Source organism: Phacochoerus africanus, chromosome 3 (assembly GCF_016906955.1).
Source record: "Phacochoerus africanus isolate WHEZ1 chromosome 3, ROS_Pafr_v1, whole genome shotgun sequence".
Taxonomy (NCBI): domain Eukaryota; kingdom Metazoa; phylum Chordata; class Mammalia; order Artiodactyla; family Suidae; genus Phacochoerus; species Phacochoerus africanus.
The window spans coordinates 61,963,204-61,989,891 of NC_062546.1; the positions used below are offsets into that span (position 1 = coordinate 61,963,204).

The 26,688-nt window shown below is 37.7% G+C and overlaps 1 protein-coding gene across 1 annotated transcript; it reads right to left on the bottom strand.

Annotated features, from left to right (window-relative positions):
* Positions 1-8,463: 8,463 nt before the first annotated feature.
* Positions 8,464-10,798, bottom strand: C3H8orf48 (chromosome 3 C8orf48 homolog). The gene has a single exon (XM_047770389.1). The coding sequence runs from the start codon at positions 10,585-10,587 to the stop codon at positions 9,778-9,780; it is 810 nt and encodes a 269-aa protein (XP_047626345.1). The 5' UTR covers positions 10,588-10,798; the 3' UTR covers positions 8,464-9,777.
* Between the last annotated feature and the right edge of the window lie 15,890 nt (positions 10,799-26,688).

A 26,688-nucleotide genomic window follows, 5' to 3' on the forward strand; every position in this document is an offset into this window, starting at 1 on the left:
TTTGTGGTGTTCAAAGGTTTAGTTTTATGTTTGAAGCACACACCAATGCTTGGGTTCTATAAAGCTCTTCAAATAGAAAAGGAATCATACATGTCTCTTCCACATTTATCATTTTGTTCAGCAGAGTTTTGTTTGGAAAATGTCTGTGATATCCAAAAACAAAGCTCCAGATGGAGGAGGTGAAAATAGACATATGTTCCAGCTGTTTTTAATCGCTTTTTTTTTTTTTGGCTGTAGTTAAAATTAAAGCACACCCTTTAAAAGATAGAATCATCACTCTCTTCGAATATGGGGAGATCTTTGGCCACTCACAAAATTTTCTCTCTTCTAATAAGGGTTACATCTGTGTATATACATGCTTGTGGGGTATATATGTGTGACTCTGTGGGTGTGCATACATGTTTAAGTGTGTGTATTTAAAGAATTTCCCCAAGTAGATCTTGTTCTATATGTGGAATGGCTACCTATGTACATTCCCAAGTCACTGTTAGATACTCTTTACATAATCGAAGTTTAAAAAATTCCTGGAGTTCCCATTGTAACTCAGCCAGTTAAGAACTTGACTAGTATCCATGAGAATGTGGGTTGGATTCCTAGCCTTAGCTCAGTCAGTGGGTTAAGGATCCAGTGTTGCTGTGGCTGTGGCGTAGGCTGGCAGCTGCAGCTCCTGTTCAACCCCTAGCCTGGAGATTTCCATATACTGTAGGTGTGGCCTACAAAAAAAGGAAAAAAAATCCTTATTTCTTCTTATTATAATACTGAAGTACCAAAGTTTTGCCAGATTTCTGGTCCTTCCAGTGTGATCAAAACTAGGAAAGAGCACTTCTTATGGAATTCTACCTTAACAAGTCTTAGACATCTCAACTCAGTATATCCCTGTGTGATGGAACTGTTCTGTATCTCAACTGTATCAGTGTCATCCTGTTGTGAAGTTGTACTCTAGATTACAAGATGTTTCCATAAAGAGAAACTGGGTAAATGGTACTTAGGATCTCTGTCTCATTTCTTAGAACTGCATGTCAGTCTACAACGATCCCAAAATAAGTTTGTTAAAATCTCAGTCAACTCAATTATTATGTTTTCCCCCAAGAGAACAAACTTCTTTTATCTTTAATGTCTTCTAACAACACCAGCATGTACCTGATGGGAATTTAAGTGTCACCATTAGCTAGTCCCTACCCACCCCCCTTGCCCTGCCCCATTCAGTTCAGTCATTAGGTCTTTCTGATTTACTTCCTGTGTCTAGAAAAAATCTATTTCTTTTTCCTCTTTTTCACTGCCAATGTCATGGTTCAGAGTCTTATTATCTCTTTTTTCAGTTAATGAAACAGCCTTCAAATTGGTCTTATTGCCTCAAGCTTTATCATCCCCAAACAGTACTTCTTAGCAGTTCTTTTATTTATTTTTATTTATTTATTTTTCCATTATAGCTGGTTTACAGTGTTCTATCATTTTCTACTGCACAGCAAGGTGACCCAGCTACACATACATGTATACAGCAGTTCTAAATGCAACTGTACATTATCTCTCCTAGGAAGCTTTTGAAAACTGCCAGATCACCACCCCACAACAATTAAATAAGAATATACAGAAGGGGGGCTTGGGCATCAGTATATTTTAAGTTTGTCAGATAATTCTAATGTGCAGTCATGGTTGAAAATTATTACCTTGATCATCTCTCTTTAATTAATATTCTAGAATAATCTGATTAAGACAGAATTCTGGGGATATCATTTTTCCTTACTGCCCTCTCTGTTATAATTGAGTTGTGTTCCTCCCCAGATTTATGTGTTAGAGTCCTAACTCATAGTACATCAGAATGTGACTGTTTTTGGAGACAGGGTCTTTAAAGAGATAATTATGTCAAAAAGAGGTCATGTGGATGGACCCTAATCCAAAATGCTATCTTTCTAAAAGGGGGGTTTTGGACACACACATGCACACAGGGAGAATGCAATGTGACCATGAAGTTTGGAGTGATGTTTCCATTAGTCAAGGAACATCAAAAATTGTCAGCAAACCACCAGAAACTTGGTGAGAGACATAGAACAGATTCTCCCTAACAGCCTTATTTCCTCCTGTCTCTAAAGAATCAATGTTCCTAAGTAATTAATAACTTTATCTGTGTGGCCAATACTGTGAAATGAAAATGTTAGATATCATATTTATTGTGTTGTCTTGAAGGAAGTGATGGCAGAAATGTTTCTTTTATTTATTTTTCTCTGCACAACTTCCTTGTAGAAGAAAATCTCCTACCATAGCCTGACTTTTGGAAATGTTGTTTACCTAGATCTCTGTGTGATTACTTCCACAGTCTATAGAAATATTCTCTCAGATGAAAAATGAAGTTTATTCTCAAGGGAGAGTGCATGGGGTGTTTTTTCCAAATTTTTTTTCTCTCAGGAACCCTTTGAGACGAGGACATTTCCACCTCCTTCACACACATGCACACACACACACCCCACAAAGTTTTTTTAATTTTATTTTTAATGCATTAAATTTTTTTCTGGGGGACTTTGATGTGTGCACTTTAAATTGGATGAAGTACATCTCTTTTTAGACAGGAAAACAAAACTGAGTTAAAAAAAGATGAGGAAGAGAAGGGAGAGCTCAAAAAAGGGGAGGACGAGCATTTCCCTGCACTTAGCAAAAGGCCCTGCAACCCTGGTTACATTCCTGAAAAGTATTTGGTAATCTAAGGCTCCCTGCATCTCTAACACCATCAAGAAGTAACAGTTATTCATGTACATATATCCATTCTTTTCAGATTCCTTTCCTATATAGGTTAATAGGTTATCACACAGTATTGAAGAGATTACTCTCTGGTATACAGTAGGACCTTGTTACTTATCTATTTTATATACAGTAGTGTGCATATGTCAATCCCAAACCCCTAATTTCTCTCTCCCCCTCATGGTTCCCCTTTGGTAACCATAAATTTGGTTTCAAAATCTTTGAGTCTGTTTCTGTTTTGTAAATTCTTTTGTATCATTTTTTATGATTCAACATATTAGTGACCTCATATAATATTTGTCTTTCTCTATCTGACATACTTAATAGGATAATTTCTAGGTCCATGCATGTTGCTGCAAATGGCATTATTTTATTCTTTTTTATGGCTGAGTAATATTCCATTGCATATATGTAGCACATCTTCTTTATCCAATCCTCTGTTGATGGACTTTTACTTTGCCATACACCTGAAACTAATACAACTTTGTAAGGCAAATATATTCCAATAAGACTTATTTTAAAAAAGTAAACAGTTGACCCTCTCTGTACTCACAATATTGAACAAGCCTAGTGTCTTTTAGACCTTTTTGGGATCTGGAGGCAACATATTCCTCATTTAAAAATCTTACTTAAGCCTATTTATGCCATTATTCAAAAACTTTCCCATCTTGAGTTGGTATTTTCCTATAACAAAGGGCTCTAGAATGTGCAAATAGCAATACAACAGTCTCTCCATTAGTGTCTCCTTTCACTGTAGAAGCTTGAGCCACCTCTTCTCACTCTTGAAATCTCTGGACCACCCATGATGGCCATAGTTGCCTGTGGTTTCTGGTGTGAGAAGCTGCCCTTCTAGGCCCATGCTGTACACCATTAGAGTGGCATTGGGGAATGCCTGCTGAGTCCTCTGGAAGGAAATTCTCACAGACCCTGAGGCCAGGAGGTAGCCTTCTGTGAGCTCAGCACAGCCACCAAGGCTCCTTGCTAAGACAGAGATAGAGCTAAGTCTGGGCCTCCTGGAGTACCCCCATCTACTCCAGGAAAGGGTGGCCTCTTCTGTCCTCCATCCCTTGCCAATTGACAAGGTGCTGGAAGAGGTCACTCCTCTCTCAAACCCTTGGCTGTGTGGGGTGCCCTTTTGGATCAAACGAGTGAACAGCAATGGAAGTTTGTACAGTTTATGGACAGCAACAGAACCGCACATGATGGAGCTTCTTGGAGAGCTGTTGTTTTTCATTCCTTAATCCAGATGTCCTTGATAAAGCATGGGATCCCAGGGTCAGCACAACTAGCTGAGCTTCAGGCAGTCATCGTGTCCTGGCCAACAACTGGCTCCATCAGTGCATGTTTACAGACTCTCAGGCCATTGCCAATGGCCTAGCCATCTGGTTCCACCAATGGTGTAGAGACCTGGTCCTACCAATGGTAATCACAGCAATTATTTATCCAAGGTTTCTGTCCTTGGGAGAAATAACTATGGGAATCTCTTGCTTTATAGATACCCAAAAATATAAGTCAAGGTGACATCTTAAATCCCACAATACAGGCCTCACTTATTTACTTTGGCATTCCAGACATTGTTAAGGGTGACCATTTCACTTCTGAAAATATACAATTCTGGCCTCTTGAACAAGGTGCTCAGTGGAACTTTCACCAGTCTTAGCAGTCTTAGGGTACAAGCCTCATAGTGCACCCTTAAGGCATACTCCAAGAAGATAAAATGAAATGAAACATGGCATATTTCCATCATCACATATCAGGGATGGCTTATAATAAATAGTCTGATTCCATTTTATTTTATTTTATTTTATTTTTATTTTTATTTTATTTTATTTGTCTTTTTAGGGCTGCACCTGTGCCATATGGAAGTTCCCAGGTCAGGGGTCGAATCTGAGCTGCAGCTGCTGGCCAACACCACAGCCATAGCAACGTGGGATCTGAGCCATGTCTGTGACTTACACCACAGTTCACAGCAACACCAGATCCTTGACCCACTGAGCAAGGCCAGGGATCAAACCCGCATCCTGACGGATACTAGTCAGGTTTGTTACCCCTAAGCCACAACAGGAACTCCAATTTTTGATGTTTGACAGTCAAAAACCTTCAAGCCTCATCCTCCTGCTCCACCTTTGGACTAGGATAAGAAAGCCCAGGTGCTCCCTCCTTGGTACTGGCAGGCAGTTCAGACTACAGAAGCCTAGCCCATAGGTAAGAACTGTCTCCTCAGCACCACTCCCTAATCACAATAAAAGCCAAACCAGTCCCCTTTCCTCTCTCTCAAGCCATTTTTAGACCAGCTTAGGAGCCTGACCTCTGCCCCTCCCCCCCAGAAGCCTTCATTATGTGGGTAGTAAACCCTTTCATTTTCTCTCGGGCTTTGAGTGGCATCATCAGACCCAACATCCAAAGCAAATATGGCATGGAATGACCACAACATACTTTCTCCTAAGCCTCAATTAATACTTCAACAGTGGGCTCATCAAAACTAGGCTTTGAGCCACCCTGATAGAATTTTGCAATTTTCACTGTAATTTGAATCTACTGAAAACTGGAAAATTTTGGAATTCTCTATTGAGAAGGGTATTAACAACTGAGAATTCAGCTATCTTTTCCTTTTTGTTTCTCAATTTAACTATTTGTGTATGTACTTTTCATCTGCCAATTCTGGTAAAAGTTGAGGAAGAGCCCACACCCATGTGAAGCCACAATTCTTAGTTCTTTGCAGCCTGTTTAGCTATGTTGCTGAAGAAACAACTAAGTTACTATATTAGGCTTCATCATGAAATAAACTAACATGTTTAAAATTGGAGGTATTCTGAGCTGGGTGTCCCAAACATTCCTAAACAGTTCTGGGATTGGAATTTGAATGACTCAGATGTTCAGGACTGAACTTTCTTTTCTCTCGATCTGGCACATCACTTATGTCTGTTGCAAGGATTTCATTTTTCTAATGCTCATTAGATGTGTAGATTTGTTTCTCTGTGCAGAATTTTTGTTATAAGAAATGGAGATGACAAAGCAAACTAGATGCATATTTATATAGTTTATATATTATAGTTATAGAAGTTGCATATTTATCTAATCCTGTAGCAAGTTGCCAGATACATTTGTAGTGCATTGGGGAAATATGTGGTTTCTTAGCATCTGATCTGATGGGCTTTTCTTTCCAGCTGTACTGGAATCTCTTGGGTGCAGCTCCAGAGAGTTTGGAGAAAGCATATTCATTCCTTTTGAATTTGTTCAGATGCAATAAAACTAATTTCAAGTTTGAGCATCAAGAATTTTTACTTCATTTCAAAATTGAAAAAAGTCATGAATTATCTTTAAAATTAACAATTCACATAAATGTTTCCTATCTGAAGATGTGAATTCCAGGGAGACATTTTATATTAATTATTTCAAATAAATACTGTATTAACTGGCTGCATGCCTCCTGGAAAGATATCCAAAAAAACAAAAGATGAGGTTTTCCACTAATTTTCCACTGAGGAAAAGCATGTATATATATTGAAAAAAAAGGGGGGGGGAGCCAAGCCATGCAGAAAGAAAGAGAGAAAAATTAGAGAAAAAAGTTTCACAGAGGCAAAACATTGACAGAAAAGAGTATGCTAGCAGGTAATTTTCTTCTTTTGGTACAAAAAAGGCATATTAAATCTCATTATTTGGATGCACTTATTTTTTCATCCATGAAACTTTTGTTGAATACCATACTGTGCCTTCACATCTACTAGGATGGTTATACTGTTTGTTTGTTTGCTTGTTTGTTTAATGTAAAAGAACAAGTGTTGTCAAGGAAGTGGGGAGATTGGAACCCTTGTACATCTTTACTGAAATGTAAAATGTTGTAGCTGCTGTGGAAACAATTTGAACATTCCTCAAAAAGTTAAATAGAATTATCATGTTATCCAGTAATTCTATTCCTAAGTAGAAATCCCAAACAATTGAAAATGCATGCTAAAAGAGATACCTGTACACCAATGTTCACAGCAGTATTATTCGAAATAACCAAAAAGTAGAAACAACCCATGTCCATCATGAATAAACATGTATATGATGTTTATACATACAATGGACTATTACTCAGTCATGAAAAGGAATGAAGTTCTGACACAGTCTCCGACAAGGATGAATCTTGAAAATAGTATGCAGTAAAATAAACCAGACAGGAAAGCACAAATATTATGATCCCACTTGTATAAAACATCTAGAATAGCGAATACATAGAGAAGGAAAGTACTTTAGAGGTTACTACAGACTGATAAGGAGGAGAGATTCAAGGGTTATTGCTCAAAAGATCAAGAATTTCTGTTTAAGGTGATGAAAAATTTTGGAAATAGTGGTAAACATTGCACAACCTTGTAAATTAATGACATTGAATAGTACAATTAGCAATGGCTAAAAGAACACATTTTATGTTTTTTATATATACACACACGTGTGTTATCGCAAGAAAAATATACCAAAGAAAAGGTATAGAATTATCTTTCGTGTTTGTTCTTGCATAAAAAAACACTGGGAGAAGAGTTCCCGTCATGACACAGTGGAAATGAATATGACTAAGAACCATGAGGTTGCGGGTTTGATCCCTGGCCTCGCTCAGTGGGTTAAGGATCCAGTGTTGCCATGAGCTGTGGTGTAGTTCACAGACATGGCTAGGATCCCGTGTTGCGGTGGCTGTGGTGTAGGCTGGCAGCTATAGCTCCAATTGGACCTCTAGCCTGGGAACCTCCATATGCTGCAGGTGCAGCCCTGAACAGCCAAAAAAGAAAAAAAAAAGAAAAAAAGAGAAGAGCAAAGCAAAGCAAAGAAAAGAAAACACTTGGAGAATATATCCAAAACTAATATAAGTGGCTATTTAGGCAACATGAATATTCAGCCTGTATACACTCATCAAGTTGTACTGGTTAAAATATAGAAATACTCTGTCCCAGTTGGTTAAGTGGCCACTCCCCCATTCTCTGAATTCTCTATACCTCTGCTTTAATCCCAGGATACCTGATTGCCCCATGATTCAGCAAGTGAAGAGTTAACCGTGGCAGGGCAGGGGTCTGGCAGACTGGGGCAGAATGGTAACAGAGTAGAAAGGCGGCTTTGCATACAAAACCTTTTAATATCCTTTTGTTTTGTGAACCATGTAAATGTGTTACCCATTTTATAATGAAAATTTAAAACTAAAGATGAAGAACGAAACAAGTGTGGTGCAAAGAATTCAAGAGCTCAGAGAATGATGAGAGGGTCAAATATAGACGGGGAGGAAAATTAAAAATTAGGTATGATATATAAATTAGATTTTTTTTTGTCTTTTTTTGCTATTTCTTGGGCCGCTCCCGAGGCATATGGAGGTTCCCAGGCTAGGGGTCTAATCAGAGCTGTAGCCACCGGCCTACGCCAGAGCCACATCAACACGGGATCCACTCTGCGTCTGCAACCTACACCACAGCTCACGGCAACGCCGGATCCTTAACCCACTGAGCACGGGCACGGACCGAACCCGCAACCTCATGGTTCCTAGTCAGATTCGTTAACCACTGTGCCACGACGGGAACTCCAAAATTAGATTTTTTTTAAAAGGAGGAACAAAAGACTAAAGGAGTAAATTATGACCTTTAATGGGGAAATTCTAAATGGGAAATTATTCGGAATTTTGATTACATGAAATATGAATATATTAAGATGGCAAAGATAATGCATGACACAATGTGGATTTCAAATAAAACATTACTACAAAAGTGGTAATGATTTGTTCCCCATTTTATTTAGGAATGATTTAGAGAAAATATACTAAATTTTATAGGAGAAAAAGAGCGTCTATACTTAAGTGAAAGTCCAAAGTCAATGAGTAATATTGGAATATGAAACAAAAGCTATTTTTTGCTGATTTTTACAAATGTTTGACTATGATAGTTTAGGTGTTAGACATGCAGAAAAATTACCTCCCCTCTCTCTCCCTCCACAGCTACACTTTAAGAAGCAGTCTATACCTATTTTCCCTAATTGCATTAACCTGCATTTATTCCATCTACTTTGTCAGTCTGCCCAATCAGTATGAGTGAAGTGGCTGTGGTTAAGGCCAAAAGGCCAACACATGGCTGTATCACCTCATGCAAACTCCCTGTTGCACTGGCATGCTTGGACAACCCATCATTCTTGAAAGGTTCTCTTTCTTTGGTCTCTGTGATACTACACATTCCTGGTTTCCTTTAATCTTCTATGATGACATCTTCTCAACCTCTTTTGCTGGCCTATTCTCCTCTACCCAGCCATTATTAGTGAATTTTCAGGAATTGGTCATAGAGCTTCTTATCTTCTCATTCTCCTTTCTTTCAGAAGAGCTCACCATATCTATGACTTTAATTTCCAACTACAGTATATGCCAGAGGACCACCACTCCCACCCCCACTGCCACAACCCTTTACTTTAATCTCTAGGCTAGACCTTTTCTCCAGACTGCAAGCACAAATAACTAAATGTCTCTCAAGCTCTCAATATGAATGTCTCAAATATACCTCAAACTAACCCTGTCAAATAATCACCCTCTTCATCAAACATTTTTCTTTTTGGTGTTCCTATCTTAAGGACAATATCATTCATCCAAATGCACAGTCAGAAACAGTAACATTCTTAACATTTACCTTTTAATAAACCCCCATATCCATTTCTTTACCAAGGAATGTCAATTATTACCTCCTAACTATTTATTACAACCCTGTATTTATTTCTATCTGTACTATCAAAACCCTAGTCCAAGTTGCCAGCATCTCTCTCCTGGATTGTGGTAAAAACTTTGTAACTATTCCAACTGAAATGTTGCCCTCTATAATCTGAAAAAATACTGGGTGGAAAGTTTGCAGCCCTCAAATTTGTGAAGGAAGATAGTAAACTCTTAAATTTCCAAAGTGCCTGTAGGAATAATAATTATTTAAATACACAGCAGAAACATTTATCTACATTACATATTATCATTAATAAATACCATCCCCTGTTTAGTTAGAATAGTTTGAGAACTGGTAGAGAAAAAGGTGAATGACAGGCACTGTTTCCATTCTGCTACATCTTCTGCTTTGTATCTGACCTTTCAAAAGCAGAGTATCCAATACGACTTTTCTCATTCAGTCTTTTCCAGATTATTCTGGGGTCATCTGAAAGCCTGGGAAGGCTCTGATGTGCTTCTCTGATAAGGGTAAGAAAGTCTTTTGTATGAAGATGTTCATCTATTTTCTCTCGGAGTAGAACAGACTCCAGTAAAGTCTTCTTTTGCTTCAGGAAGGCAGATTGGGCCAGTTCTGCTCTTTTCTTGTTACAACTGGGACACTGAGAAGAAATGTGTTGCTTAGATGTTGCCACCTGTTTGAGTGCTGTCCTCATGTTTTCAAAATAGATTCTGTTCAAAAGCTCATTAGGGACAGTGCAGTTTAATACATTTGTCTCTGGAGCCTCTGGATTCGATCTAGGCTGCAGCTTTTTATGTCTGCTGCTTGTTTTCCCCTTAGAGTTCCCTCTATGATGGATCAGATTTATCTTAATGGCGCAGAAAGACTGCAGGGCATTCAGTTCCTCAAAGGATGCCTGAGAGATTTTTGTTTGAAGTTTAGTGTCTGGCTGGTACTGTCCAGAGTTTTCTTCCTTGCTCTTGAGGTTGTTGATCAGTTTTCTGCTCAACTTCTTTTCATTATTTTCGAAATCTGAAAGCTCAGATTGGTCGCCTCCATATTCTGAGCGTGTAGTCGGCGTTCCACCCTCAGATATGCTTCCAGAGCCGTAGGACCTGAGATGCGGTCCTCCAAAGGAACTGAATGAACTAGAACTCTGTACCTCATCAGTAAAGGACTCGAAGGTCTCCTTAGAAAGGTCTGCCATTGTCCAGGTGTCCGCTTGGGCCAATCCCCCTATCTCTCCGAATCCTCAGGCTTCTAGGCGGATGGCCATCATGTTGTATCAGGTTCTGCTGCTCGTCTGCTTTGCCATAGTCAAGGCTGCCTCAGGAAGTAGAAAGGCTGGAGCCCCCAGGGTACGCGTTTTGGAGCCAGCGGTTCTTTCAGGAACCTCTTCCGGGCGACGCCTTCCTGCTGCCTCGGCAACCCGGAAAGATCATGCGCAGTGGGTAGCTGAGGCGCCGCGCTCCTCCCCTTCTCCCGCCCTTCCCATTTCTCCCGCCCTTCCCCCTTCTCCCGCCCTTCCCATTTCTCCCGCCCTTCCCCCTTCTCCCGCCCTTCCAGAGCCGACTCCACCTGCCTAATTCCTGCCAGGTTTTCCGGGCTGCCATCTGTTTTTACCCGCTGGAGTCTCTTCTTCCGTGTTATTTTAGTACAAAATCTAATAATCCTCGAGAAAAGGTTGCAAACGCCTCTTCCCCTGGAACTCAGAAAAGTGTACACGTGTATGAAGCCAACCGGGAAAGGCGGTCTTTAACTAATGCAGGAATGGATGCGCTGCCTAAAGTACCACCACCCTCCCCCACCAAAATCCCTAAACGGCAGCAACAAAAACATCCTGCTAGCCAAAACACACAAGCAAAAACATATCTGCCAGGCTGATAGCCAGGAGATCACCTAATCATAGACCACGTGCTAGGGTAAAAATTGAAGTACTGAAACCATTCTATAATACTCCTGAATGTCACGGCGGCTCCTGTTTCTCTAGCCTCATCTTGCACAGCTTTCTGTGCTCCAGCGTTTCGGACGACTTTGCAGTTTTCCAAATCATGGTTTCTCAGATGTTAGGTCAGGCAGTGTCTTCTCTGAATGGCACACTGGCATTCCTCTCCCTTTATATCATTAATTACTGCTCCTCTTACAAGTTCCTTTTTTTTTTTTTTCAGGAAGGGCTTCATGCCCCCCAATACCTGACTTTACAGCCTTTCTTTCAGGGTTTGCAACTCTGTGTTTTATGCACATTTGACAAGTCCTTCCACATCACCCCCACCCCCGCCCAGGTTAAAAACCCCATGAAAGCAGAAATCCCTTCAGTGTTGCCCAGCAGTGAGCAGGTATCTGATACATAGAAGATGTTGGGTATATTCTGATTGAGCAAATGTGTTGAATGGCTATGGAAACAGAAATAAGCATTACTTCACACAAGCCCACACCTGGATCTTGTGGAAGCTCAAGGAATTCCAGTCTTCTTCCTGAAACCTCCAAATTGACTGCCACTCATAATACATGCTTTTACAATAGAGTTTTTAAAAATAAGGAAGATTTTTATTAGCAGTCATTCTCGGAAATTATAAAATGTAAACTCTGAAGATTGACTTTTTCTAGATCTTAATAAATATCTGAATCTTGATCTTAGGAAATGCCTGAGATAATTTTGAGAGAAAGGGTTCCCTTGCTCAGTTCCTTCTCCCGCGCACGTGCGCGCTCTCTCTCTCTGTGGTGTTATTCAAGTCTAGCCAGATATATTTAAGGTTATTCTAAAAATGTTCATTTTGGCAGAGTAAAAAGTCTGAAATGTTCAAAAAGCATCTCTCAATTATGAGCCAGCTTCATACTGAAGATAAAGAGATCCCCATTTCACTTATGTAACCCAAAACATATTTTATCATATAATATTCATCTTTTTAAAAGAGGTAATAGATAATTTGTGGTGAACACCAAATAATTTCTAGCTCAAGAGTTCAAGATTTTCATTTTTATTTTTTGTTTCAAAACTCTATCTCATTCCCTGAAATATTTACACATTCTTATTTACACACAATTCATTATAACACACATTTTCACCCAAAACATTGAACAAGGGAGCTTAAAGTATAGCCATATCTTCTAATATGCTAAATGTATGGAGTAATCTGTCTTTTAATTTTTTTAAATACCATTGTAAATATCTTGATTACGTAAAAATAACTTTGCCTTAGAAGCAAGTAAATTTGCTAAAATTACCAATTTCTTTGTGATAACTAGCAGAATTCAGTTAATTGTTCAGCATTCTAATATGTGTATTATCTAAGTAGAATAGCTCACCATTACTCTCATCAAAAAAGATTCATGAAGACAGAGGTCAAAGCTTGATTTGAAACATAGAAACTATTACTCTTGCAGAAAGCATATTTTTTTTTTCTTTTCACAGAATAAAGATTAAAGTTGACTTTACCTAAAAATCCACACTTCTTTTTATCAGTTTTCTATACATGAAGTAAAAACAATATTTGCATACTCTCTTTGCTGTATATAGGAATTGTCATTGAGGTATCTGTCAAAAGAAAATCTCAGAACATTCCATGAGCAGTACTGGCAAAAACACATATTCCATATTGTTTAGAGATTCAGAAGAGAATTGCAAACAACTGCGATGTCTTAGACTAATTCTTAAATTTAGATGTTTCCGGTGAGAGAAAACAAGTACAAAAACCAGGAATGCATAAATGGGAAAAGGACGTAGGGAGCTGCAACTTTCCATCTTATCTAAAATCTTTTTACTATCCCAATGGATATAAGTCACTCATACTCACTGTACTGAAAGCAGATTTTATCAAGATTTACATCAAAAAAGTGTAGTATGTCATTTTAAACATTTTTTGTTTGTTTTTATCTGGAAAAGAAAGATCGAGGAATTGACAGGAAACACAGCCTTTCCAGAAAATTCATAGAAACATTTCAGTGTCTCAAGAACTTTATTACAGATTTGCTCCTTCTTTTAGGAAATATCTATGAACTTCAGAACAACTTTTTGCAAAACTGGAATTATCTAAAACTAAAATGAACTAAAACCCCCAAAATTATGCAATCAACATTCAGATGTACCAAGATAACACTTCATTTTTATTTTCTCTTATTAACATAACCTTCTGTAAAAGTTCTCATTCATTTTGGTAGCTATGGAAAACCATTAACCTGATAATTAATGACATCCCCAATATCCCCATGTCAGTCAGCCTCATTATGGCAAATATTCAGTCAAAGTTGAGATGACTCCCAAAGAGAGTTAGTCCTTTCTTCCCTCTTCTCCTACCCAAGATTGTGCTTTGTGAGGGGAAAACTTTCTTATCTTTGGGGCCCTTGGTGTAGGGGGATCAGACTTTGTGCAAATCTTTTTGGGCCCTGGGTATGTGCTGTTTTCCACCGAGGCACAGGTAGCCTGGTTCCTTCCAGGATCCTGACAAAATCCAAGGCTACTGGAACTTGTCAAAACCTCTCTCAGCCTTCTTGCCTGCATCTTAATATCTACAGGTACTTTGTTTATTTCAAAAGCCTGCTGAGAAGTGGCAGAGAAAAGGGGAATGTAGTCTGGCACATAGAGTATAGCCTTCAGCCCTTGCAAACTCATTGTCACTGAGGTGACTTCCTATGGCAAGTTCTTGTTCCAGAAATCTCAAGCATCTTGATATCTTTTGGGGTTGATGGAACGATGGATGGGGTCCCTTAGAGATCATATTGTGGCTAAAAGCTGCCTGGGCTGTGAGTGGGAGGTCACAGGAGGGAAAGAGACAAATCAGGTGCTCCTGGCCTAACCATGGCCTGGCACTTCTTTTATCTTCCTGCTGTCACCATCTCGCCCTCATAAGTCGTAATGGGGAGCAGGAGCAAAATCTCTTCCAACTTTTCCTCAATAATCAGATATGCTTTGCAGCTCTGGGGCTTCACCCCAGAGGCAGGAGGTCAAAACAAATTATTCCTCCTGTCAGAGTCCCTCTCTCTCTCATTTCTCTTTCCTTAGAGGGAGAAGGGCAAGCTTTCAGCTTCTTCCTGTCCAGCAGGAACTTCTCCTCTGAGGGATCATAGTGGCATCTTTGCCAAGGTGGCTTTTGGCCTATACCCTTTCCTGGAGCCCTTATGGTGGATAAGGTACCAAGAAGGAAATCTAGTTTATGAATAAGGGAAACTAAGTTGACAGAGCCTTCAGAAATAGTTTACCCTTTACATAAACTTCACAACACTATTTTTGGTTCTGTGATCAAGCAAAATGAAAAATTATTTCCTCTCCTTGAGGGGTTAGTTGAATGTATCAGAAATCTCACTGTGAGAAATCATTTTTGTGGAGTAAGGAATCTTATATCACACCTGATAAAAATGATTTCAATCTATAGCACAGTGGTTGTCCTTCATATTTAAAAAATGTTTCACTAAGTATCTCAATCTTTTCATTCTTTTTGTTCCTATTCTAGATTTTTAGTTTAGTTAGGTTAGTTCCCTGTTTTAGCCTTCAGTTTTATTTTTCTGAAATTGATAATTTCAATTTGTTATTTAAAATTTATCATTTTAGTGATATTGATTGATCTTATGAAGAGCTGCCTTTTACTTTGCTATTGTTTTGCAAAGATAATGTGTTTATTGTAGGTACTTTAAAAGAAAAAGATGAGCCAGAAATATTGATTTTAAGTAAAAGTTATTTGAATTCTGACCTCCCAAAAGTAGTCACTATAAACATTTACAAAACATCTTAATGTTTTTTCCTTGAATAATTTTTTCTTAATAAAAGCTAGGTTAAATTGGATTTCTTCATAAGCAGTAACGAACACTTTCCCATTCAATTTCTAAAACTTATTTTTCAACATAATTTTAAAGGTAGTATTGCATTATTTGATTTATTTAACTAATAAAATTATTTAAACACAAGGCATTTCCAGGCCTTGGCTCCTCAAAATTGTTGGAATAAGCATTTCTCTAGCTAAGTCTTTTCATAGCTATAAATTAGGACAAACTCTATAAATTGTAAATGATAGGTCAAAATATTCATTTTCTTTGACATAAATTCTAAATGGTTTTCCAGTTTGTCTTTTTATTTGCCTGTGCTGTTTGCCATGCAAAAAAAATCTTACTTTTTATCTCATGTAGCAAATTTATCAATCATTTTCCTTATTGTTCTTGGATTCTTAGATTTAGAAAAATTTTCCCTGCCCTCACGATACAAAGAAGCTCATTCATGTTTTCTTATAGTACTTGTGATCTTTTTATTCTCTTGCTTTCAAACTCGGATTCTTTTCTGGTTTGTTCTCTAATGTAGTAGGAAGAATGAGCTTAATTTTATATTTTTCCATATGGATAGCCAGTGATTCCAACAATACCTACGAAAATATTCTTTGTTACCCCATTGTCTTTAGATGCTGCCTTGATCATAAATTCCCATATGTATTTCAACTCTAGTACATTGGTCTGGTTTTTTTTTATCACATACTAATACCACACGGTTTTAATGGTTCTGTAATGTTTTAACATCTTGTAGGGCCGTTTTCTCCTCCATTTTCAAGAATTTCTTGGGTGTTCTTATTTGTTTATTTTTCCAAATGTATTTTATAACCAACTTGTCTTGCTCCAGGATAAAAGTAAAGAACATATGGTATTTTATTGAAATGCCCTAAACATTGAGGATTTATTTTAATTGAATCTTCTTATCCAGAAATATAGTATATCTTTCCATGTGTTCAAGGGTATTTGATATCATTTCGATATTTTTTCATTGATTCCATCCATTTATTTTTATTTTTATTTTTATTTTTTTTCAGCATATGAAAGTTCCCAGGCTACGGGTTGAATCAGAGCTGCAGCTGCTGGCCTAAACCACAGGCATGGCAATGCCAGATCCAAGCCATATCTGTGACCTACACCTCAGCTTCCAGCAACTCTGGATCCTTAGCCAACTGAGCTGGGCCAGAGATTGAACCTGCATCCTCATGGATACTAGTCTAGTTGGGTTCGTAACCCTGCTGAGCCACTATGGGAATTCCTAAGATTTTTTAAATTTTTATTTATTTTTATTTTTATTTATTTATTTATTTATTTATTTATTTTGTCTTTTTAGGGCCACACCTTTGGCATATGGAAGTCCGTAGCATAGGGGTCAAATTGACCTACACCATAGCCATGGCAATGCCTGATTTGAGCTGCTTCTGTGACCTACACTACACTCAGGGCAGTAACAGATCTTTAACCCACTGAGCAAGGCCAGGAATCGAACCCACCTCGTCATGGATACTAGTCGGGTTCTTAACCGGCTGAGCCAGAACAGGAACTCCCATTTCTTTTTAAATTTATGTATTTTATTTTATTTTATTTTGGTGATTGTAAAGTACATTGTTTCTTCTACTGCGTTTTCTAAATGGTTATTATTTGTATATAAGAAAGCTACAGATTTCAATATTTCTATTTTATAGCCTAGTAGTTTAATCAATTTTTGTTGCTTTAGAATGGTTTTTTATTTTAAGGGTATATATTTTTCTTTTTAAATTGGCTTGTTTCTTTCTTTTGCTGTACAGTTCTATAAATTTTAACGCATTTATAGAGTCATGTAACCACCACCAAAATCAGCTATAGAATTTCCTTCTACCATCTCCCTAATAGTCACCCCCTCGACCTACTCATGACACTGAGGGCTGTGAGGGAAGGACATATTCCAGGCCTCTCTCCTTAACTTGTGTCTGGCCATCTTCATGTTCATACAGCATTCTTCCTTTATTCATGTCTCTGTGCCCAAATTTCACCATTTCTAAAGACATTAGCTATATTGGCGTCCAGCGTTACTGCCCCACCCTAATGATTTCATTTTAACTTGATTACCTCTAGTAAGACTCAATCTCAAAATAAAGTCCCATTATGAGATACTGGGGGTTAGAACTTCAACATAAGAATTTGGGAAGTGGGGGGTAATTTAACCTATAACATGTGATTTATATGAAAATCAAATTAAAAGCAAATTTGTCTACCTCCAGGATAGAATTTTAGTATAATACTTCTTGATTTGCTGAGCGAGAAAAATAGAATTGTTAAGTATAGGGACTTAAGACCAACTGCATTATAGATATATATGGAGCTACATTACATATTACTCTATTTGTCCGTAAATTAAGAAGCATAATTGTTTTAGATAATGGCCCATGCAGTCCTTCGTTGGTGCAAGTTATAGTTTCTGACACTATCACAAACTTGACTGGCCAGATAGTAGATTGTTTACATCTAGTATTTTAAGTAATAAATTATTGTTCTTATTGGAAAATAAGTAACTCTTAAAAATTTAATTTTATGTATTTTTTTAAAAAGATATTTGATTGGTGTATTTCAGAATTTTTAATGTTTGTATGTAGGCATTACACAATGACTTCCCACTGCTTCATCTGAATATATGGTAAAATTCTAAAGAACTATAGGTCATAAATTACTAGGTATTTTAGAAATAAATATCTTCAATATATTTAAGGCATCAATTGTGATAGTCTTCACAAGCAACAATGTTAAGTGTGCATTTGAATTGTATGATACCTTTTGTTATTTTATTTTGAAAATTCTATGATAATATTCCTCACTTATTTATTTCACCTTCATTGTAACTTAAATTCAGAACTATTTTCAGCATCTTTTTGCAAGTTTATGCAGTTAAGTCCCTGACTCTTCCGGCAATAGTATTTAAGACTGACCTTAGCATCTAGCAAATTAATATAAATTTGAACCTAAATATAATGCATTTCTCTACAAAGCACAAAGATGTATTAAATGAATTTAGAAATGTTGCCATAGATTTGAATTTAAGTTCAATAGTTTTGTGTTTTCCTTGAGAGGCGGAGGTCTGTGGCCCTGAATGGGAAAAAAAGATTGAAATTCACAGTGGTTTTCCTGCAAACTACTGCACAGAATTATTTTTCTTCTACTCAATATCTTTGCAGCACATTTTACTGTAATTTTCCTACTTACAAAGTAAGCTTTCACTGTAAAATGAATATTCATGTGATTGCATAGGGTTGAATGACATAGAAATTGCAAATAATTTCATCTGAGACCAATCTTTCTGTAGAACTATTTTATTGACGGGTTCAGAGTAATCATATCACTGTGCTCTGGAAAGACATCTAATGCAATAAATTGAGCAGGCTCAACTTATTTTATCTCCTTATTTTAGATAGGCATTTTCCAAAAACAAACTCTATCACTGAAGAATGTAGGACTGTTTCTTTAGAGCCTTCCATGCTTAACTTGAAAGCTGTCAACCAGGAGGCTGAAACAGAGCAAGATTATGAAACCTGAGTGAATAGCTCATTCTTCGCGCCCATGCTCTTGCTGCGTGCTGCCCATGGTACAGGCCTGAGAGGTATGCGCTATGATAGCTAATGAAGCACTTCCTTTATGTCCCACTGACCAGAACTCTTAGTTGAAGCCTGCATATTATGCCACTGAAATCGTACAATGTCAGCCTTTGTCCTGGCTAGCAGAGGCTGTTTCTTGTCTTTTCTGTGGCTAAATTTTATGCACCAAACTTGTGAGACCCTTTATGAATACGTGTGGCTTTCTGTCATTAAACCACTCTGCTGTTTGTGAAGCTGGTTTTCTTTGTTTTTTCTCCTCTTTTTTAGCATAGCATCCCCCCAAAAGCCACCAATTTATAATTCTGAAATCACTCTGAGATAAAGACTTAGAAATGAAAGCCCTCCCACAAGCTCATCCTCCCTGTTAAATATTGTGATAAGAATTAACATTATAGGAGTTCCCATTGTTGCTCAGTGGTTAACGAATCTGATTAGGAACCATGACGTTGTGGGTTTGATCCCTGGCCTCGCTCAGTGCGTTAAGGATCCAGCATTGCCATGACCTGTGGTGTAGGTCACAGATGTGGCTAGGATCCCACGTTGCTGTGGCTGTGGCGTAGGCAGCGGCTACAGTTCTGATGAGACCCCTAGCCTGGGAACCTCCATATGCCACAGGCGTGGCCCTAGAAAAGATTAAAAAAAAAAAAGAATTAACATTATAAGAAAGAGAATAAGAATAAAATTCATCCAGAATGAAAGAAGGGCATCTCACAGACACAGCTCAGATCCTGTGTTGCTGTGGCTGTGGCGTAAGCTGGCAGCTATACCTCCAATTCGACCCCTAGCCTGGGAACTTACATATGCCATATATGTGGCCCTTAAAAAAAAAAAAAGAGAGAGAGAGAGAGAAAGAAAAGTAGGGCATCAAGTGGATCAAATGTAATTGGATTGTCCAACCTTAAATGTAACTAAGAAGTATTAAAAGTGGTCTACTTGTTAACATGGTAATATTCTCAAACTGTGTTATCTAATTAGGCATCCTCCTCCTCAACTATTATTATATGGATATGTCCCAATGCAAGCTCCGATCATGTGACCTAAACTAAGCCAGAGGGATTGCCATAGGGCTTTATAAGATACAGACTTCAGTTGACTTAGATACACACAAGAAATATTAAAAAGTTCCTCAAAACATATAAATTTTAAAAAGAAAAAATTAGAGAGGAGTTGAATCAATTTCTTCACTTTTGTTTCTTGTAATGTGATAGGGACAGCAGCACTCATCTTTTGGGATGGCTGTTAAGTATTAAATGAGATAATATAGACAAGAGCTAATTACCTGATGATGCATGAAATTCATAGTCACCACTGTCATTACACTTCTGGAGTAGATTTAATAGTGAACCTGAAGACAGAGCTCCTCTAACATTGGCTTCTCCCTTATGAATCATCTAATTTTTAATAAGCATTTTACTTTTTTAAGTTTCTCATTTGTATCCTACCTACCCAATAAGATTGTCCAAAGCAGTATCTTGCACTTAAAAATACTTTGTACAGCAAATAACTACAAGTAACTTCCTTGAATGAAAAAAAAAAAATGAAGCTTTTAAAACACATCAACTCCTTGGGCCCTACTAGCCCAAGGAGTTTTTTTTCTGATTTTCTGATCTCTTATATTTATTGAGATTATCAAACTTCTCAGGTCAATAGAAGAAAAGGAAATCTCACAATGTAAGCTTTTGTTCTAACTAGCAGAGGTCAAGTTTTGTCCTTTTCTTTGCTAAAATTCATGCACTGGACTTGTGAAACTCTTTAAATATAAATGCATAACCCTAAGTAGAATTATTTTGTTTTCCTCCTTTTTCTTCATGTTTTTAGATTAAAAAATATTTTCTATCAAATATACCAAACTTTGATCAAGGCGCATGCTGTTAGTGAATAAAGCTATAATCTGATTTAGCTCCAGATTTTTATTTCATATTAAAATATATGGAATAGCATTATAATATATTCATATATTATAATATTAATAATAGATTTAATGCACTTGTGTCAGACCTGTGGTATTTCCAGTAATTGCTGAATCACCTCTCCACATCACATATAAGGTATTTTTAAAGTATGCCTAAAAAAACTATTGAAATCTCATAAAATTTTCTGAAGTATAATGATGTGCTTTCTCTCCATTCCTCACCTAACACTTGTGTTGTTTAGCCTGGGTTAAAGATCAAAATCAATTTTGGAGTGGAAATTGTTTGGAGGAGTTTAAAACTATAAATATGGTTTCTGCCAACCATTTAAGGATTATATTTAGATATTCTTTTCTAAGTATTTCACTATGTCCCAGAAAAAGATATCTGGGTTAAGTATCAATATTATATTTGACAGATATATCTGGACAAAATGATTAACCAAAGTGAAGACAAATTCATGTGAGATTAACACGCTATTTTGTCAATATTTTTGGCAATTTATGTTTGAGTTCCAAATTATCATCATGATTGGATGCTTCTCAGGACAGGTCATATGTTTTCCATCTATTTGACTCACCCATCTTTCACCCCTTAGCTTATAACTGTATCTCTCTGTTGGTTCTGCCATAGCCCGGTAACAGAAACATCAAGTTCTAAGACTCAAAGAGCAAAAGGAATTCCAAAGGAATGCCTAGCAAAATATTTCCATTTATAGAGTATTCCATCTCCTACAAAGGATAGCAATTTAAAAAAAAAAAAAAAAATTCTAGGCGTTCCCGTCGTGGCACAGTGGTTAACGAATCCAACTAGGAACCATGAGGTTGCAGGTTCAATCCCTGGCCTCGCTCAGTAGGTTAAGGATCCGGAGTTGCCATGAGCTGTGGTGTAGGTCAAAGATGTGGCTCGGACCCTGAGTTGCTGTGCCTGTGGCGCAGGCCCAAGGCTACAGCTCTGATTAGACCCCTAGGCTGGGAACCTCCATATGCCATAGAAAAGGCAAAAAGACCAAAAAAAAAAAAAAATTCTAAGTAATTTGATTTCCTACACTTTTTCATACAACTACTATTAAAAGATAGATTATTGAAAGTCTGGAATTATTAGATATTAAAAGTAATCAGGCAATAACAGAAATTGGATAATTGGAATATGGTCAATAAATTGTTAAATGAGGCTAAAAACTCATGAAACACAGAGCAGAAACCCACAAATAAGCCACAGATCCTGAATCCTGGAATGCATCCACACTTCTTCCTCTCTCCCATCACACACCTCCAATTACACAAAACCCTGTAATGACACCTCCCCAAACTGGCTGCTTCTCTTTGGCACCTTCTCAAATCCCCTCATAAAGGATGCCACCATTTTTCACCAGACTTAATGCACCTGTCTTCAAGTTGCCTTTGCAAGCTCTAGACTCTTCTCACATTCTTCACTCCCTTTCTTGCTCTCTTCTCCTCCAAATCCTTTCTAAATAACTATCCACACTGCAACCACAATGAGGCACAGCTCAGACTCTGACCCTCCCCCTCAGCTTCTTATTCCTTCTCTTCATTTTCTCTTACCTTAAACCACTGGTTTCAAGTTACTTCCTCCAACATGGACTGGCTTTTTCAGATTGCAAAAAAAGCAAAAACAAAACAAGAAAACAGTGAAGCATTCAGGATAACACAATTACCAAAGAGTTACTGTAAAAACACTTGAGGAAGAAAGAGAAAGGAAATTGTTTAAGCAGCTGAAAATGCTCTTGAGAACTAGAATAAGACTGCGTTCAGCAGCAGCTCCCCCTGTCTCCTACCCAGGTCTCCTAACAGGACCACTCACCCTTCAGGCCTCAGTTTATCTATCTCCTCTTCAGATAAGCCTTTCCCTCAGCCCCTACCCCTCATGATTTCAGTACCCAGAGTGTGTATAGAACATTTACCATGTTATCAATAAATGTGTGATTGGGTAATAAGTTCTTTACTGTTATTCTTAACTAATAACCTGTAAGCCCTACCAGGCCTGGGAAAAGTCTGTCTTCTCCATCATTAAATCATTTATTTTGTACATATTTGATCATCAATATATTTGGAAAATAATAAATGAATAAAATTATTAAATTGTTGATTTTATAGTATAGCAACAGTTCTGGCAAGTCAGCAGCATCTCTCGTAGTTTTCTTCTCATAAGTAAGCATATGTCTTCCCTACTGTTGCATTGTATAAAAGGTAATTCAGGTTCTTGAAATAATTGACCAGCCAGTCCTCATTCAGGAAAAAAACACGCCTGTCAGATGTTCAGCCTAGGTCTCCACTTGTGCCCTCATCCCTGGCACATGGCCTGAAAGGGGCAGCAGCATCAATTCATACAGTCAAGTGACATCTGCCAGAAGATAGCAAGAAGTAGGCATCTCGAAGGAGTCCTCACAAGAGGCAATAGACCAGGAAGGCACCTGGTCTAGACCCCATGCAATGGCTCTCAAATTCTGATGCACTGTAAAATCATTTCTTAGATTATCAGGTGGTAATTAGCCCACACCCAACACCAATTAAATCAAAGTCTTATGGGTTGGACCCAGACATCAGTATTTTCTACAACTCTCCAGGGGATTCCAGTGTGTGGCCAAGGTAGCGATCCCACATTAAAGGACGCTGTCACCAGTGCCCTAGGATCTGGAACCTGGGTATCACATGGAAGTCTTTCAGGGGTTGGAACCACACCTCCTTCCAGAGCAACTGAATTGGAATTTGTGTCTTAAATCCCTCTGTGATTCCTCTGCAGGTTGAGGTTTGAGAAGAACTGCTCTATGATGTTTGTTCTAAATATCCCTTCATAAAATAGCCACACTAAGTACCACTGTTAACTCCTTTATACTTGGCCAGTGTCTTTCTTGTCTCTCCTTTTGCCCTCTGACCCTCTCCCTCTCTCATGCTCCAGCCACGCAGAACTACCATTGCCTGACGTGCCACCTTCCTTTCTCAGTAAACTCTTTTTTAACATTATAAAAGATTTTAAACATTCAGAAATTTCAGAGGAAAAACACAGCCAAAACCCTTGCATCCATCACTAATATGTTATGAGAATAAACTCTTACCATAATAGATTTTGTTTTGTTTTGTTTCATTTTTCTTTTGTTCTTTGCTTTTTAGGGCCACACCCATAGCATATGGAGGTTCCCAGGCTAGGGGTCAAATTGGAGCTTGCAGCTGCCAGCCTACACCCCTGCCACAGCACCATGGGATCTGGGTCACGTCTGAGACCTATACCACAGCTCATAGGAATGCCGGATCCTTAACCCACTGAGTGAAGCCAGGGATCAAGTCCGCATCCTAATGGATACTAGTGTTTGGGTTTGTAACCTGCCGAGCCACAATGGGAACTCTAGGTCTTTTATTATTAAAAAAAAAAAAAATAGCATGTTACTAGCACAAGCTCTTGTGGTCTGGCTGGAGCAGATTCATAGACATGGAAGTTAATAGTGGCAAGTTAGTAAGAACCCAGTCATGTAGGGCCTTATAGGCTGTTGTAAACTCTTCAAGCTTTTCTCTGAGTAAGAAGAATAGCCACTAGAATATTTGAGCAGACATTTTAACAGGACATCTCTGGGTGTCATGACAGGCATTGGATAGAGGATGGGAATGAGGGATGGGAGTTCAAGTCCAAAGATAAAAGCAAAAGTCTAAGAAGAGATGATATTTTCTTGAATCAGAATAATAACATAAATGGTAAGAAATCGTCATTTTTGGAGACATTTTGAAGTTTGAGCTTAAAAGATTTCTCAATGGCATTGGGCATGAGGCGTGAGGAAAGAGAGGAAGAGTCAAGGATGAGAAACTTGCAAGACTGAGTTATCACTAATGGAAACATAAAAAAATGCAAGAAAAACAACTGGAGATGGAATAGAAATGGGGTATTTGGAAATTCTAACTCTGAGATGACTTTTTTCCACTTAAGTAGAGCTATCAAGTCCATATCACAGTAGATAAGTCTGGAGATCCAGAGGGAAAACTGGAGATGGCCAGGTTGAAAGTCATGAGCATAGAGATAGGATTTAAAGCTGTGAGGCCAGAGGCAGTCACATGAGTGTTTATGGATAAGAAGAGAAACAGGGAAGCCCTGTGTCCTCTAATATCAGAGTCCGTGAATATCAAGGACCGAGCAAAGGACACTGGGAAGAAGAAGAAAGGGAAATACAAAGAAAACTAGGAGAAAGAGGTGTTCTGGAAGCTCAGTGAAGAAAGTATTTCAAAGAGAAGGAAGTGATCAACCATAGTAAAGGCCCTCAATTAAGGCAAGGGCTGAGAGTGAACCATTATATTTATTAATGTGGAAGACAGAGATGATCTTGACAAGAGTCTCTTTGACATGATGGAGATCATAGACACAAGACATTAGTTTTTAGAGAATTGGAAGAGAGAAAATAGAAACAATGAGTATAGATAACTCCTGAAATTCATTGCTATAGAGGGGAACAGGAAAAGGAGAAAGAGCTGGAGGAGCAAGTGGAATCAAGGAGGGATTGTTTTTAATATGAGAGAAAATTAGTATGTGTGTATGCTGAAGAGACATGCAATCAAATGGGAAAATATACAGATACAAGAGACAGAGAAAGGCTTCTGTGATACCTACAGCAGGTGCGAAAGGAGAGAGTTTATTACACATATGGAAAGATAGGTCTCAGAGGCATACAGAATTCATCTAAAATAATAGGAAGAAGGGTGATGTACACATACAAAAAAGTCAATGGGGTATTGAATGTTCAATATAATGATTTATACAGGTTATTTTGTTGATCGTTAACAGTCCACGACACATTAGTGGCTAATGCTAACAAAATTTAAATATGTTAACGTTCTGTGGGTGTTGTTAATGATTGCATTAATGAGACCAATACTGTGTAAGCAGAGGTAGCAAAATTTTAGTTTACTATTCCTGTTTCTAATTCTATGGTTAACCAATGACAGCTAGGTAAATTCCATTAAAACATACTGCTTTTCTATAAAGGTAAGTTGTTTTGCCCACTGTATCAAATAAAAAGAAGGCTACCATGAAAGCGGATGTAGGAAAGGTAAGAGCAACCTGCTCCATGATCAACCTATAGACTTGTTCTTAGACAAATCTATATGAAGATATTGATTTGTCTAAGAACAAATATGGAACTAGATTCCCTTAAAACTGCCTGTGCCTACATGTGCCTGGAAATTATGTGTTCCTCAAGATATATGTATGCAAACTGAAGACTCTGATTTAAAAGAATGAGTGCTAATTGAAAATATAAATGCTGGATACTTAGTCTTGGCTCATTATAACTGATTTTTGACTGTGTAAGTCACTTTACCCACTGCATCTTAATTCTGTCTTTGCAAAGTAAAGGAAGTGGGTAAAGGCAATAATTTCTAAAGGCAATATTTCATGGAGAATATTGCCATGAAGTGTTTTTGGAAAGATAGATAGATAGATAGATAGATAGATAGATAGATAGATAGATAGATAGATAGAGTGAGTCAAAGTAGTTTGGGAAATGCTATAAACTAAGCTGTCTATTTGTGGGAAAAAAAAATACACATTGGTAGACCAAAATCACTGAAACTTATTGCAGGAGAAATACCCATTTAACTTCATTTAGCTCATTGGTTTCTAGACTATTTCATGATAAAACAATTTTATTTTGTATTATAGAACACACTTCAAGAATCTCTGAACTAGGGTTGTCCTTGATTCTTTCTAGCTTATGATTCCATGATCAAACTGAAAACATGTAGCTAGATTTGATTCACAACTGCAGTCACCCATCTGATTACATGGTTCATGTATTCAATAGAGTTTAAGCTGATTTTTAAGAGAATTGAAGCTGCTTTAGAAATAGGTAAAAGAATGTACATAATGATATTTTAAGATTCTATTACATCACTTATTTTCTGCTTCTCCAAATTGCTTCTGCAGAAAACCACGTCTCTATATGTATTTCATCACCATTGGATGAGAAGGAGGATTATCCTCATCTTGAATTTTAAAATTCATATTGCCCTGAAACATCTCAAGCAGATCATGCAAAACCTGTCT